The sequence below is a fragment of the Prionailurus viverrinus genome, chromosome B4 (genome assembly GCF_022837055.1).
Source record: "Prionailurus viverrinus isolate Anna chromosome B4, UM_Priviv_1.0, whole genome shotgun sequence".
NCBI lineage: Eukaryota > Metazoa > Chordata > Mammalia > Carnivora > Felidae > Prionailurus > Prionailurus viverrinus.
The window spans coordinates 121544197-121559139 of NC_062567.1; the positions used below are offsets into that span (position 1 = coordinate 121544197).

At 37.4% G+C, this 14943-nt stretch overlaps 1 protein-coding gene across 4 annotated transcripts in view; it reads left to right on the forward strand.

The window, feature by feature from the left end:
• HCFC2 (host cell factor C2) overlaps nucleotides 1-14943 on the forward strand; it is a 47929-nt gene that overhangs the window by 7464 nt on the left and 25522 nt on the right. For all 4 annotated transcript variants that reach the window (XM_047865327.1, XM_047865325.1, XM_047865326.1 and 1 more), the window contains exons 4-9: nucleotides 3613-3821; nucleotides 4621-4705; nucleotides 6346-6452; nucleotides 6562-6750; nucleotides 13718-13885; nucleotides 14430-14482. In XM_047865327.1, coding sequence (XP_047721283.1) covers nucleotides 3613-3821; nucleotides 4621-4705; nucleotides 6346-6452; nucleotides 6562-6750; nucleotides 13718-13885; nucleotides 14430-14482 — 811 coding nt within the window. The remainder of the gene's footprint in view (nucleotides 1-3612; nucleotides 3822-4620; nucleotides 4706-6345; nucleotides 6453-6561; nucleotides 6751-13717; nucleotides 13886-14429; nucleotides 14483-14943) is intronic.

Consider the following 14943-nt stretch of genomic DNA (forward strand, 5'->3'; position numbering starts at 1 on the left):
CCCATTTCATTTAGATTTTTATATTTATTGATAAAAACTGTAAGACAATTCTCTGTATCTCTTTGAAATCTCTATATATGCTCTTTTCTCATTTTTAAATGCATGTGTTTTCTTAACCAGACTCGCTAGTGGTTTGTTATATTACTTGTTTTCAAAGAACCACTTTTTAGTTTTATTATTTTTCTTTTTCATTTATTTTCTTTAACCGTATTCCATTTCTTTACATTTTTCCTTTTTTCTAACTTCTTTTAAACTTTTAATAGTTTGGATGCCTTTTCTAATTTTTTTCTAACTTCTAGTAATTTGAATGATTATTCATTTATTTTCAAATAAATGCTACATATTTTTCTCTGGTTATGGCTTTGGCCATATTCCATAGGTTTTGATATGTAGTGCTCTTATTGTCATTAGTTTTAATGTTTTTTTTACATTTTAAAAAATGTTTATTTATTTATTTTTGAGAGAGAGGGGGGCAGAGAGAGGGAGAGAATCCCAAGCAAGCTTCACACTCAGTAGATAGCCCAGTGTGGGGCTTGTGCTCATGAACTGTGAGATCATGACCTTAGCTGAAATCAAGAATTGGACATTTAACCAGGTGCCCCTATTTTCTCTTTAACCCAAAAGTAATTTGACATAAAAGTTTAGTTTCCAAATGGAAACTTTTGTTATTGTTGCTAATACCTAGTTTTATTATATTGTGATAAAAATATGTGGTGTATGGGGTTTTTCCTTCTTGGAGATTGTCTTTGTGGTATGTGTGGTATATGTGATTGTTCCGTAGGTACTCATAAAGATTGTAAGTTCTTGACTGTTTGGGGATTAGGTTCTTTTAAAAAAAATTTTTTTTTAATGTTTGTTAAACGTCTCTTTTTTGAGAGAGACAGAGACAGAATGAGAGTGGGTTAGGGGCAGAGAGAGAGGGAGACACAGAATCTGAAGCAGGCTCCAGGCTCTGAGCTGTCAGCACAGAGCCCGACGCGGGGCTCGAACTCACGGACCGCGAGATCATGACCTGAGCCAAAGTCGGACGCCCAACCGACTGAGCCACCCAGGGGCCCCGCGGACTAGGTTCTTTATTAAATCAATGTTTTAAATTATTACTCTAAGCTTTTTTGTTTTGTGAGTCTAGGTCAGATCAACTTCTGAGTGACATGTTAAAATCTCCCAGTGTGATTGTGCATTTGTGGTTTGTTCCTTGTATATCTAATTTTCAGCCTGTGTGTATTATTTTGTTGTAGACTTACCTTTTTTAAATAGGATTAACAACCAGTATGAGCTGGTACAGCATACTGGCTGGTACCCATTCAGATCTGTGTAAGTCTATGCCACATCACTTGTTAATTTTAATATTATCATTGCTGTTACTTGCTTATAGCTGGAATTAGGGTTCTTTTACTTTGTTTCCCCTACACGCTTCCTGCCCCCAAGAGACTTTGTCTCTTAATAGGGAAGTCTTTTCCTACTTTTGTTATTTTATGTTTTCCATCTATTCTGCTTATTGTTGCTTCTCTACCTCCAGCTTCCTGCCTTTTCCTGCCTTTGCAAGATTTTAAAAAATTGTAATGAGGTTGAACATTTGTGTATGTGTTTGTATATGTGTTTCTGTGTGTGTATACATATACATTTATACAGTTTTTATTTCTCATTCTGTGAACTGTCAGTTTATATCTTTTTGTTTGTGTCTATTGTGTGATTAGTTATAATATTGATCTTGTAGGAGCTTTTTACATTAGGAAAATTTTATCTTTTTTGGTGATGTGTACCAAATTTCTTTTTATAGTTTGTCTTTCTTTTGACATGGTTTTGTATTGTAGTGTTTTTTTTTCCCCTAACCATCTTATTAACTGTTTTCCATAGACTGACACTGCTTTGCTTATTTTTCCTTTTCCTTACTTTTTCTTGATGTACTGTTTTCTTCTTTCCTCTTAATGATTTGAAAGTTATATGTGCTAATTCTGTGCTTCTGTTAGTTGTTCAGAAATTATTACACACATTTAAACTGAGAAGATCTTGTCATCTTTGAGAGTAGATTACTGTCTTCACCTTCTTTTACTTACCCTTATTTTCCCATATGTTCCATGTATTTTTGAATCTTATTCCAGATTATAATACCGTTAAGAAATTAATTATTTGGTTAGTCTTACTGTTTGCTTAGATCTCACAACCACACTTATAAACATAAATTTAAATGTGATTACAAATCACTGATTTCTTTGTACCGCCATTTCTCTTATTCAGTGTATTCTTTCTTGGATTTCTTTCATTTCTTTCATTTTTCTGAAATGGCATCTAGTGTCATGTTTTTCCCCAAAACAATTATATAGCTACATTTTGAAGTTTTATATGTCCTAAAGTGTTTTGATTTTGCCCTCATATTTGAGTAATAATTTGATAGGAAATATATTCCTATAAAAGTCATTTTGCTCAAAACATTGAAAACATCAATGTCATGCATGAGAAGTTTTATGCCAGTTTCTAGAGTTAAAAAAAAAAAAAAGCTATGCAGGGCATTGCTATGACATTATAGAGTGAAAATTTTAAAGAAAAAAGTTATAAAGCAACATTTGTAGTATGTCTCATTTATGCATATGTGGAGATCCATACAGAAAGGGGGGGTCAGAAAGGGTATTTACTGGTGCACCTGTGTGGCTCAGTTGGTCGAGCATCCAGCTGTTGATTTTGGCTCAAGTCATGATCCCAGGGTCATGGGATTGAGCTCCCCGGGCTCTGTGCTGAGCGTGGAGCCTGCTTAAGATTCTCTGTCTCTCCCTCTGCCCCACTCCCCCACTCACGCTTTCTCTCTAAAATTAAAAAAACAAAAGGGGGTATTTACCAATTATTGTCAACAGTGATTGTCTTGGTTATCTAGTACCATGTAATAAACCCCCAAAGAGTTTGTGATGCAAAATAACATTATGCTCAGGGATCCTGTGCATCAGGAATTAAGATAGGACACAGCAGTGATGGCTAGACCCTGAGATGGGAAGGTTTGGTCACTCCCACATCTGATGCCTCAATGGAAATGGCTGAAGGATGGACTGAACTGGGGCCATCATGCTGCATGCCTATGTATGCTGCTTCAGACTTGTGTTAGTTGGACTTACCTGATGCTTCAGGATTCCAAGAACAAGTATTTTATAGTGACTTCTGAGGCTTGGTCACAGCCTCAGAACCAAGGCTTGGCTGTGACCAAGCCTCAGAAGTCACATAGTGTCATATCACCACACTCTAGTTGAAGCAGTCACAAGCTTGCCTGGAATTGAGGGTGAGGACAGACATAACTACCTCCTGAATGGAAGTGTCAGAGAATTTGTGGCTATGTTTTCAAACCATCACAGTTGTTGTCTTGGATGTGAGTGTTGGTTAAATGATGGCAGGAATTTTTTTAATCTCTTCTGTTTGCTGCTGATCCCCGCAAGAGTACCTGGTGCATGGTAGTTTTTGATAAATACGTGGTGAATAAATGAGGAAGGGGTTTTTGCTCTCCTAATGCCTTTCTGTACTAAATGAATGTTTCATAGTAAGCATATCTTATCTTTATAAATAGAAACAAAAATCAAATAGAAGATATATGTTCTGTTAATGTTTTAATATTATTTCATGATATCCTAGATATTTAAATGATTTCTATGAGTTGGAGCTACAGCACGGTTCTGGTGTTGTGGGTTGGAGCATTCCAGTGACTAAAGGGATTGTGCCTTCTCCAAGAGAATCCCACACAGCTGTGATATATTGCAAAAAAGATTCTGGAAGTCCTAAAATGTATGTCTTTGGTGGAATGTGTGGTGCTCGCCTGGATGATCTATGGCAACTTGACTTAGGTAAGCTTACCTTGATTCAGACTCAGGAATTGGTTTTGATTGATAAAGGAAAATGTAAAAATCCTTTGAAAAATATTTTCGTTAAAGTATTTATCGAGTCACACTTAGGTTTATAGAAGGCACGTGTAGCCAGCTCTGGAACAGGTGAGATGTGACGTGAGTGGTTGCTGATCAATAAAGTTAAACAAATGAATGTTTGGTTTATGGCCGTAACTCTCCTGTGTTCCTTATAAGTAGGGTCGCCATATGTCCTGGTTTGTCTAAGGTGACTGATTAATGCTTATTGTCCCATGTAACTATCAGTAGTACCAATTACCACTCTGTAAAATGTCCCAGTTGGGGATGATCAAATTTATATGGTTACTCTGTCTACAGAAAATGTAGCATTAGTAATGTTATTACTGGTCAGTGAAAAACCCTGGGCTAGCTAGCTCTTTTTAAAAGGATCCTAGGAATGAAGTGATTGGGAGGTAGGTGTGCCTCTCACTTTTGACTATCTTCTACACAATGTGCTCTTACTTAAAATGTGAAAATCTCTAATTTGGTTTTAATTCAAAATTGGTGGCACCCTAAATACACCTCTGTATTTCAAACACTAACGTTCAAGTATAAATAGATTACTATAATTAGCTATTTATGTTGGCTGTAAATGCTCATTTTAAGATGAAATTCAAGTAATGGTTTTGAAACAGTTTTGCTTCTTTTTGGTAAGTCCTTTTTTATTTTTTAAGATTCTGCAAGTTGAGGTAATTTGCTATTATTAGACCAAATTGCTAATATACTTAATTTTTACTTCTAGAAACGATGTCGTGGTCAAAACCAGAAACTAAAGGGACGGTGCCACTTCCACGAAGCCTTCACACAGCCAGTGTTATAGGAAACAAGTATGGTGGTGGTTTCTGGTTTTTTTGTTTTCCACTTTTTTTTAACCAACTTAAGAAAGACACACACAGGGAAGAGTGGTGCTACCAAGTTCTTAGGAATAGATTATTGAATTTAATAGTGTTTGATTGTTTCCTGAAGCAAAAATAATAAGCCTACAGAGGCTAAAATACTTCGGCATTTTCTTGTCATGCTGTCTCTTATACTTGTGTGCATTCCTCACAGTGCTTTCCTTGCACAGAGTACATTTACTTAAGTCTGAGGCACAGGCATCTGAGGAACAGATCTGTTCTCTGTTGCCAGGTTTGACACACCTAACTCAATGTTTCGTTTTACTTATTTTTGGTAGTACTTGACTTACACTCAGGTATGTACTCAGAATGTACACTCACTGGTTAAACTTTGGATAGAGTTATGGTTAGACCGTAAACTCTGTAACCAGATGCCTGAATTCACGTCTCCAGTTTTGGTACTTGTTCTGTATGACCTGGGGCAAGGAAATTTAATCTGTCTATACCTCGGTTTCCTTACATATAAAATACAGTCAATAATAAAACCTACTTCACGAGGTTGCCTTCAGGATTAAATGGATTAATACATATGAAATGCTCCAAACAGTGCCTGCTACATAAGGAGTACGCCATAAAGGTTAGCTATTACTATCATCAGCAAGTTCCCTTACTTGTGCATTATTGTGTAAATAGAATTTAATTAAATATTTTCTTGGGTAGGGACTTTACCTTAAAAGTAATGTTTTAGGAAACAGCTACAACCTCATTAGTTCCTTTTAAAAAATAGCCATAAACAAAATCTGATAGGTACATTTTAAAAAATCTCAGAACCCTTTTATAAAATGTGGTTTTCCCCTGGAACTCTAATATAGAAAATAAGTATAAAATAGAGCTTCTCCAGTTGGCATGCTGTCACATCGGCCCTAAGCTCTGCCTGGTGAGCCTTTCTCCTTCAAGCAGTCATTAGGCATGTCTCCAGAACCTTTAGGGGCCCGAGGGACATAGTTAAAGGTTTTTTGTGTTTTGTTTTGTCTTAATGTTTATTTATTTATTTTGAGAGAGAAAGAGAGGGAGAGAGAATCCCAAGCAGGCTCCTGCGGGGAGCTCGATCTCACAAACCATGAGATTGTGACCTGAGCCGAAATCAAGAGTCAGACGCTTAACTGACAGAACCACTAGGTGCCCCAAAAGTTTTTTATTTGAGTGATATCAGTGACCAAAGTTATAAGAAACTTAATCTTCTTTGGTTACTGTATGCATACAACTCTAAATTTGACTTTGGATATCATAGATCATTTGACTGTCTTTCTGAGTGAGGTTCACTCATTATAAATAGTATTGATTTTCAAATGTATTAGAATTGAAATATTTTCCACTTAAGTAACTTGCCAGAGACAAATAATTTGATTCTGTATTGCTTCATAGAATTGTAAACTCTTCAGAGAAGATTGCTTTATTCATTATCTTATTCCCATTACCTTGACCATAATAAGTGAGTTAATAGTCCTGAAGCTTTGAGTAAACAAGTAAGTTTAAGTCTATTCTTAGCATTGAAAATCTAAAAAGAAAAAAAAAGTAAAGCTCTAGAAAAAAAAGTCAGCCACTTTATGTTCTCTCTTTTTGTTGTTCAGGATGTACATTTTTGGTGGATGGGTTCCACATAAGGGGGAGAATATTGAGACTTCACCTCATGATTGTGAATGGAGATGTACTAGTTCATTTTCTTATCTAAATCTGGGTAAGTCTTTTAAGAGCTACTTATTGAAAGAAAATTTATTAATAAAAGAGTTCTTGTGATTTTGTTATTTAAGAGCAATACTGTAGTCATGGATATTGCTGTCTTGTAGATACAGCAGAGTGGACCACCCTCGTATCGGATTCTCAGGAAGATAAAAAAAATTCAAGACCAAGACCACGAGCTGGACACTGTGCTGTTGCAATTGGCACTCGATTATATTTTTGGAGTGGAAGAGATGGCTACAAAAAAGCACTGAATAGTCAAGTTTGCTGCAAGGATCTTTGGTATCTTGATACTGGTAGGTAAGAGTATTTAATGAATAGAATTTTCTTTTAGGTAAATAAATACCTGAGCACTGTCTGTCTCTTAAGACTTACTGTAAATGCCACTGCCTCTCTTTTCCATAATTAAAAATGAATGGAAGAAATATTACATTGGAGTAGATATTTCTCACTCCATGAGAGGTTTTTTTTAAGTTTATTTATTTATTTTGAGAGAGAGAGAGAGAGAGAGAGAGAATCCCAAGCAGGCTCTGCGCTGACAGTGCAGAGGCCAGTGTGGGGCTCAAACCCACGAACCACGACATCATGACCTGAGCCGAAGTTGGATGTTCAACCAACTGAGCCACCCAGGTGCCCACGAGAGCCCCTCTCTTTGAGTGTGTAGACTGGGATATGGTGACTCCCTTCCAAAGCATAGAATATGAAAAGAGAAAAACAGTGGCTGTATGGTAGAGAAACCTGGAAAACACCACCTTAATCAAGTAATCAGTGTTAATATCACTAGTGATAGTCATGTTAATATCATTTATCCCTGCTTCTCATATCATGTGATAAGAAGAAACTTCACCTTTGTATTACCCCAAAACCTATAACCCCACTCTGAGAGAACATATCAGATAAGCGCAAATTGAGGGACTTTCTAGACATTCTACAGAATATGTGAACAATACTCTTAAATAAAAGTTTCAAAGTGATGAGGGGGGCTTTGAAAGCAATGAGTTGGACTCTTGATTTCATCTCAGGTCCTGATCTCATGGTTCATGAGATCAAGCCCTGCATAGGACTCTGTGCTGGCAGTGTGGAGCCTACTTCGCATTCTCTGTCTCCCTCTCTCTCTCTGCCCCTCCTCTGCTCTCTCTCTTTCTCTCTCAAAATGAATGGATATGCACTTTAAAAAAAGTTTCAAAGTGATGAAAAACGAGGAAAGTGAGAAATAGTTACAAATTGGAGGAGACTAAGGAGATATGATGACTAAATGCAAGGTGGTACACCCTAGATTGGATTAAAACAAACAAAAATGTAAATAGAAAATTGGTGAAATCTGAGTGGTCTGTAGTTTAGTTAACATTATTATTCCAGTGTTAATTTCTTAATTTTGACAAATGTGTTAGCATTAGGGGAAACTGAGTAAAGGTAAAGAATATATGGGCACTCTGCATTTTTTTTTTGTAAATCTAAAAGTATTCCAAAGTAAAACCACTTTTTAAAAAGTATTACAACACTACAAATTTATTAAATATGGAACTCATCTATTTTTTAATAAATACTTATTGATTGATACTGTATACCAGGAATTGTTCTAAATTGTTCTAAATGCTGAGAAGTGAAATGCTACAGCAGTGAAAGAGACTGATAATATCCCTGATGTCAAAGAACTTATATTCTTAGAGAGTATGAGGGCAGGGGGATGATGGGCACTAATCAAACAAATTAACAAAATCAGTTCCATTTCTGGTAAGCATGTGAAGACAGTAAGACCAGTGGGATAGTAATGGGAGGCACTGGAGTAAAGAGGGGTGGGGTTAACTTTGGAGTGGGTAGTTAGAAAAGTATGAAATGGCATTTGGAATATAATCCAGATGGGGAGAAGATGCTATCCGTGGAAAAGGCTGGGGGAGCAACACTGTAGGAAGAGTGAACAGCAAGTTCAAGGGCCCTGAAATGGAAATGCGTGGCTCGTTTGGGCCCAGTGAAAGAGGAGAGTGTAGGGATGGAGGTTAGAAAAGTGACCACAGGACAGATCTTGTAGGGCCTCAAACATCATGGTAGAGTTTAGATTGTTTATAAAGTACAAAGGTAAGTTATTTATTAGTTTGAAGGAGAGACGTGTTGTGATCTGATGTACATTTTGGAATGGCCACTGCAGTTGCGTGGAAAATAAATTGGAGGTGAGCAAAGGTGCACACAGTGAGACAAGTTAGGAGGCTTTCACAGCAGTCAGAGAAGTCTTAGACTACGGTGGTGCCAGTGGAGATGCAGAGAAGTGGCTGAATTCAGGATGTGTTTTGGAGTTCTTGTTGACAGAACTGGCTGATGAATTGGGGGTGGCATATGACAGAAAGGACAGGAGGATGAAGTTTTTAGCTTGAATAATTTGGTGGTATTTCCTCTTACTGAGCTGGAGAAGACTGAGGAGAAAACTGGCTTGGGGAGAAAATTAAGAGTTCCATTTAGACCATGCTAAGTTTGAAATAAGGAGATCAAATAAGTAGTTGAAGAACAAAGAAGTCTGGAGGCCAGCGGAGAATCAGATTTGGAGATGATGTAATGTGCACTGTTATATGAGAAAAGCAGATTATAAAGCATATCTATAATTCCAGGGGTTTTTTTAAGTGTATAAATAGAAAATTCTGGAAGGATACAGTAGTATGCCAAAGTGTTATCTAAAAGATGAGGGACACCTGGGTGTCTCAGTCGGTTAATCATCTGACTTCGGCTCAGGTCATCTCTCACAGCTTATGAGTTCGAGCCCTGCATCAGGCTCTGTACTGACAGCTCAGAGACTGGAGCCTGTTCAGAATCTGTGTTTCACTCTCTCTCTCTGCCCCTCCCCTCGCTCGCACTCTGTTTCTGTCTCTCTTTCTCTCTCAAAAATAAATAAACATTGGGGCGCCTGGGTGGCTCAGTTGGTTGAGCATCCTACTTCAGCTCAGGTCATGATCTCATGGTTTGTGAGTTTGAACCCCGCATCAGGCTGTGCGGACAGCTCAGAGCCTGGAGCCTGCTTCAGATTCGGTGTCTCCGTCTCTCTGCCCCTCCCTGACTTGTGCTCTGTCTTTCTTTCTCTCAAAAATAAACATTTTAAAAAAATTATAAAAGGGGCGCCTGGGTGGCGCAGTCGGTTAAGCGTCCGACTTCAGCCAGGTCACGATCTCACGGCCCGTGAGTTCGAGCCCCGCGTCAGGCTCTGGGCTGATGGCTCAGAGCCTGGAGCCTGTTTCCGATTCTGTGTCTCCCTCTCTCTCTGCCCCTCCCCCGTTCATGCTCTGTCTCTCTCTGTCCTAAAAATAAATGAATGTTGAAAAAAAATTAAAAAAAAAATTATAAAAAAAATTAAGATAATTGATGGGCACTTGGGTGGCCTAGTTGGTTAAGCATCCAACTCTTGGTTTCAGCTCAGGTCATAGATCTCACTGTTCATGAGTTTGAGTCCCGTATTGGACTCCATGCTGCTGGTGCGGAGCCTACTTGGGATTCTCTCTCTCTCTTTGCCCCTCTGTCTTTCTCTCTCTTTCTCTCTCTCTCAATAAATAAATAAACTTTAAAAAAAGATAATTGATTTATGCTAAGTGAAATTAGAGAAAGACAAATATCATATGACTTCACTCATATGAGGACTTTAAGAGACAAAACAGATGAATATAGGGGAAGGGAAGCAAAAATAATATAAAAACCAAGAGGGGGACAAAACATAGGAGACTCTTTTTTTTTTTTAAATCCTTTATTTAAAAAAAAACCTTTTTTTTTTTTAATGTTTGTTTTTGAGACAGAGAGAGACAGAGCATGAACGGGGGAGGGTCAGAGAGAGAGGGAGACACAGAATCCGAAGCAGGCTCCAGGCTCTGAGCTCTGAGCTGTCAGCACAGAGCCCGACACAGGGCTTGAACTCACAGACCGTGAGATCATGACCTGAGCCGAAGTCAGACGCTTAACCGACTGAGCCACCCAGGCGCCCCCATAAGAGACTCTTAAATACGGAGAACAAACAGAGGGTTACTGGAGGGATTGTGGGAGGGGGGATGGGCTAAATGGGTAAGGGGCATTAAGGAATCTACTCTTGAAATCATTGTTGCACTGTGTGCTAATTTGGATGTAAATTTAAAAAAATAAAAAAAGATAATTGAAAAAATAATAAATTGAACAACAAAGTTAGAGACTAAATGCTTTGTATGGAAGAAGCACATACTAGCAAGCGGGAAAGGAATACAGAAAATCCAACTTACTGTTGCATCTTTGAAATTGGGAGTTATTACCTGAAGTCCAAGGATAAACTTCAATCCCTGAGATTGGAAGAAAAAATGTGTGTGTATAAATTTCTCTTGGTAGTGAATACATCACTTGAAGCAGATTGTCTAAGCGATCTGTGACTTTTAAAAGATTAAAAATTACTGGCTCTGAATGGCCAGTTTTTCCATAAACCTTAGATGATGTCAATTTAAAAGGAATCATGGCTACTATCATAAAGTTGGAATTTAGATTTTGCTTCTCCTCTTGATAAGTTGGCATGAATTTTGGGAACTGCGGAAATGAGGGCTCTTCATCTTGCTCTTTTTCACTTATAGTTAATCTTTGTGAATTTGATAGCATTTAAGAGTAAATAATGCCATAAGGCTTTTTATTAAAAACAGTCCTTTGCTCCCACCTTCCTCTCATTTTCCTTGCTTCACAAGCATCTGCTTTCAACTCTGTTAAACAATCCTTTTGGGATTTCCTTCCATATTTCCATATAACATTAATATATTACTTTGATTTTTTTCAGTTTAGGCATAAAATGATCACTTTCTACTATAACAGTTAAGGATTTATCTCTTCTTCCCACCATGCCTTGCTTCTCTGCTCTATACCTTTCCTACCCTCATTCTCTCAATATGGTTATGCAGCAATTTTGTTAGATGAGTAGTCATTGTTTACATTATGACCGTATAAACACTGTTCACAGGTGAGCCATGCCATGGATTAATAATTGTCATTTTTGTTTGTCTTTGATTTGTATGTATTTACCACCAATTCAGTCCATACTCTTTAATTTGTTTAAATCTTCTCTCATTATGGTTAGATGCATCAGATATATTCTATCATATTTCATCATCTTGAAGAAATTTCTCCTGGGTCTCCTGGTCTGGGTGGCTCAGTCACTTAAGCATCCAACTCTTGGTTTCGGCTCATGTCATGATCTCTCTGACCCTCCCCTGCTCGTGCTCGCTCTCTCTCTCTCTCTCTCAGAATAAATAAATAAACTAAAAAAAGGAAAGACAAGAACCATCTCCTGCTCCAATCTGGGATGGTTGGCATGGTTCTCCTGCTCCACAAATCGTGCACACTGTCATCCTGGAGTCTCCCTTCATCATCTTCCTAGAGATATCTTCTGCCTCTCACCTCTGCCAGATTCCCTGTTTCTAGTTCCTGTATTTTTCCCTTTCTTAGTTAACTTTTTCTTTTTTTGTGGAGCACATCCCAGGAAAAGAGTGCATAGGAGATAAATTTATTTTCAGATCTTGCATTGTCTGGAAATATATTCAGTCTTCCTTCCATTTAATTGGCTATTTGCAGGGAAATAGAATTCGACACTGGATGTCATTACCCTTCAGAATTTTGAAAGCATTGTTATATTGTATTTAAGCTTCTAGTGTTTTTGTTGAGAAACCCAAACCACTTCTGATTTTTGTTCCTTTTTCTTTTTTAATTTACTTATTTATTTTGAGAGAGAGAGTGTATGCAACAGAGGCAGAGAGAGAGGGAGGGAGAGAATCCCAAGGAGGCTCTGCACTGTCAGTACAGAGCCCGATGCAGGCCTCAAACTCATTAACTGCAAGATCATGACCTGAGCCAAAACCAAGAGTCGAATGCTTAACCAACTAAGCCACCCAGGCACCCCTGATTTTTGTTTCTTTAAATGTGACCTTCCCCGTCACCTTTGGTAGCTTTTGGGACTTTTGTCTCCATTATTCTTAAATTTCATGGTGATGTGCTTTGGTGCATCTATTTTTAACCCATTGTGTTGAATACTCATTGTGCCCTTTTAGTCTGTAAACTCATGTTCTTCAGTTCTGGGAATTTTCTTGATTTATTTCATTGATGTGCACCCTTCTGTTTTCTCTATTTTCTCTTCATGCAAGCTTCTGTTGTGTAAGTAGTATACTTCTTGGACCTGTCTTCTTTTTGTTTCCTTTTGTGGGTTGTCTTTAAGAAACATAAATAAACTGGGTTGAGAATAGGATCATGGAGGAATCTACATGGGGAATAGTTGAAGGAACTAGGCTTACTTATCCTCCAAATCATAGTCATCAGTTTTTTTCTGTAAAGGGTCAGATAGTAAATATTTTAAGCTTTGCAGGCCGCGTATGGTCTCTGTTATAACTATGCAACTCTGCTGCTGTAGAATGAAAACAGTCATAACTAATACATAAACAAATGAGCATGGGTGTGTTTCAACAAGACTTTAGTTACAAAAACAGGCATAGACTGGATCTAGCCCATAAGCCAGCCAGTTTGCTGACCCCTTCTCTAAAAGATACAAAAAGATAGATATCAGACATGTTCTATAATGATTAAAATATAGCTTATAGATATCAACTCACTAGGAGACTAAATTTTCTTATGTAACTGTCCAAAGATGGAATGTACTCCCTTAGGAATTGTGAGTTCCCTGAATTGGTAGGTAAACAAAAAGAGGACAAGGATATTGTAGAAATAATCTCAGATCCTTCTTTCTAGTTCTAAAAGCCTATGATTGTTACTTGTTTTGGAAATGTTGTAATATTTCATATCAAAGTAGTTACCTGTTTGGGGTAGTACAAGTTTTGATAAAAGGGTATTAACTTCAAGAAGTTGTGTTTTCCCAAAATATCATGTCCAAATCATATTTGCTAACACTAACAGTATTTCTAACATGTATGCTATTGGCTGAAAATTGGCTCGTTAAATTAAAAACTTACATAGGTAAAATAATGTAGCTCTAACTATAAAATACTTGGTGCCCTGCCCCCACTTCTAGGATTAAATATTTCTTTCTGATTCTGGTGACTCACATGGCTTGGAATTTTTCTATTTGTATAAGGAATTAAATAAATAAGTAGGACCAGAACCCCAAACTGTTTTCATTTGACCTACTATAGCTAAGTTTATCTGAATACATCTCCCTGTGGGTAAACAGGTGAAATACTCATTGCTGATGTTTTCAGAGCCCCAGGCCCACACAAATTGTACAAGCAAACTCTTGATACATTTGAAACTTAAAAGTATAATATCAATATTGTTCTTTAGAGAAACCGCCGGCACCATCACAAGTACAGCTGATCAAAGCCACTACCAATTCTTTCCACGTCAAATGGGATGAAGTGCCTACAGTTGAGGGCTATCTTTTGCAGCTGAATACAGACTTGCCACACCAAACTGCATCATCAGATTCCTCACTGGCACCAAATCTACAAGGTAACATAATTTTCACCTGGAAGCTTGCATGTTCAGATGCTTTTTTAAAAAGTGACTACAGGAAAGCCTGTGATTAGGCCTAGTTTTAAAAATGTTATGATGTGATGTTTTCTGCCTGGTTAATCAAATATGTTGCATTTCAGTTCCGAAACTTGCCTGTCTTCCCATCATGATGTGGTAGGTAGAACGCATAGACACATAGGATAGAATGTTTTTTCTGCAGTTCACTCTGATGTACTTCCTTGTTTCGACATGCTACGTGACTTCAGGAGATGGTTTTAATTAGCTTTCATAAATATTTCAGCTTTTTAAACAAGTATTCAAAGTAATAGGCACTTGGAAAGTAAAAGCAGATTTCATTTTACATGTTCTTTTGGAAAGGATTTCAATCAACCAGTAAGCAGACTATTAAGAAAATAGATTAACTTTGATAAAGATACTACTTTTTAAGCTTTAATACATAACTTTCAGAAATACTTGATTGTAATATATTTTATTGAAGCTAATTTAGAGCATGTCAGTCTGAACTTTCTCATTCCTACAGGAGTCAGAATGGACCCTCACAGACCAGGCAGTAATAGCACCGTTCCTAACAGTGTAAGTTAAAACAAAAATTTATGATGGTAAATGAATGTTTATGGTTAGAGTCCCAATTTTTATTAATATTTGTAGCATATTACCCTAGGACAGAGGTTCTTAACTCTGGCTGCATATTAGAATCACCTCTGAGATTAAAAAACAAACAAACATACACAGAATCCCAAGCCTTTCCCGAGATTTAGTGAATCAGAATCTTTAGGATGATGCCCAGGTAACTCAGGTTTTAAGGAAAAGCTCCATAGAGCACTGTGGCACTGGCCTGGATTGAGAACCCCTAACCAGGAGACTAAAGTCTACCTTCATTGCACACAGCATCAGAGGCTAATCCATTATAATTTATACTTACGGTGTCTTGAAATCTGTATTTTGACATTTCTAAGTATCGTACACACTCCTGTTTTAAGTTTCTAAAGATGTACTTCAAAAACGCATATGAAATATATTTCTTTACTATGTAC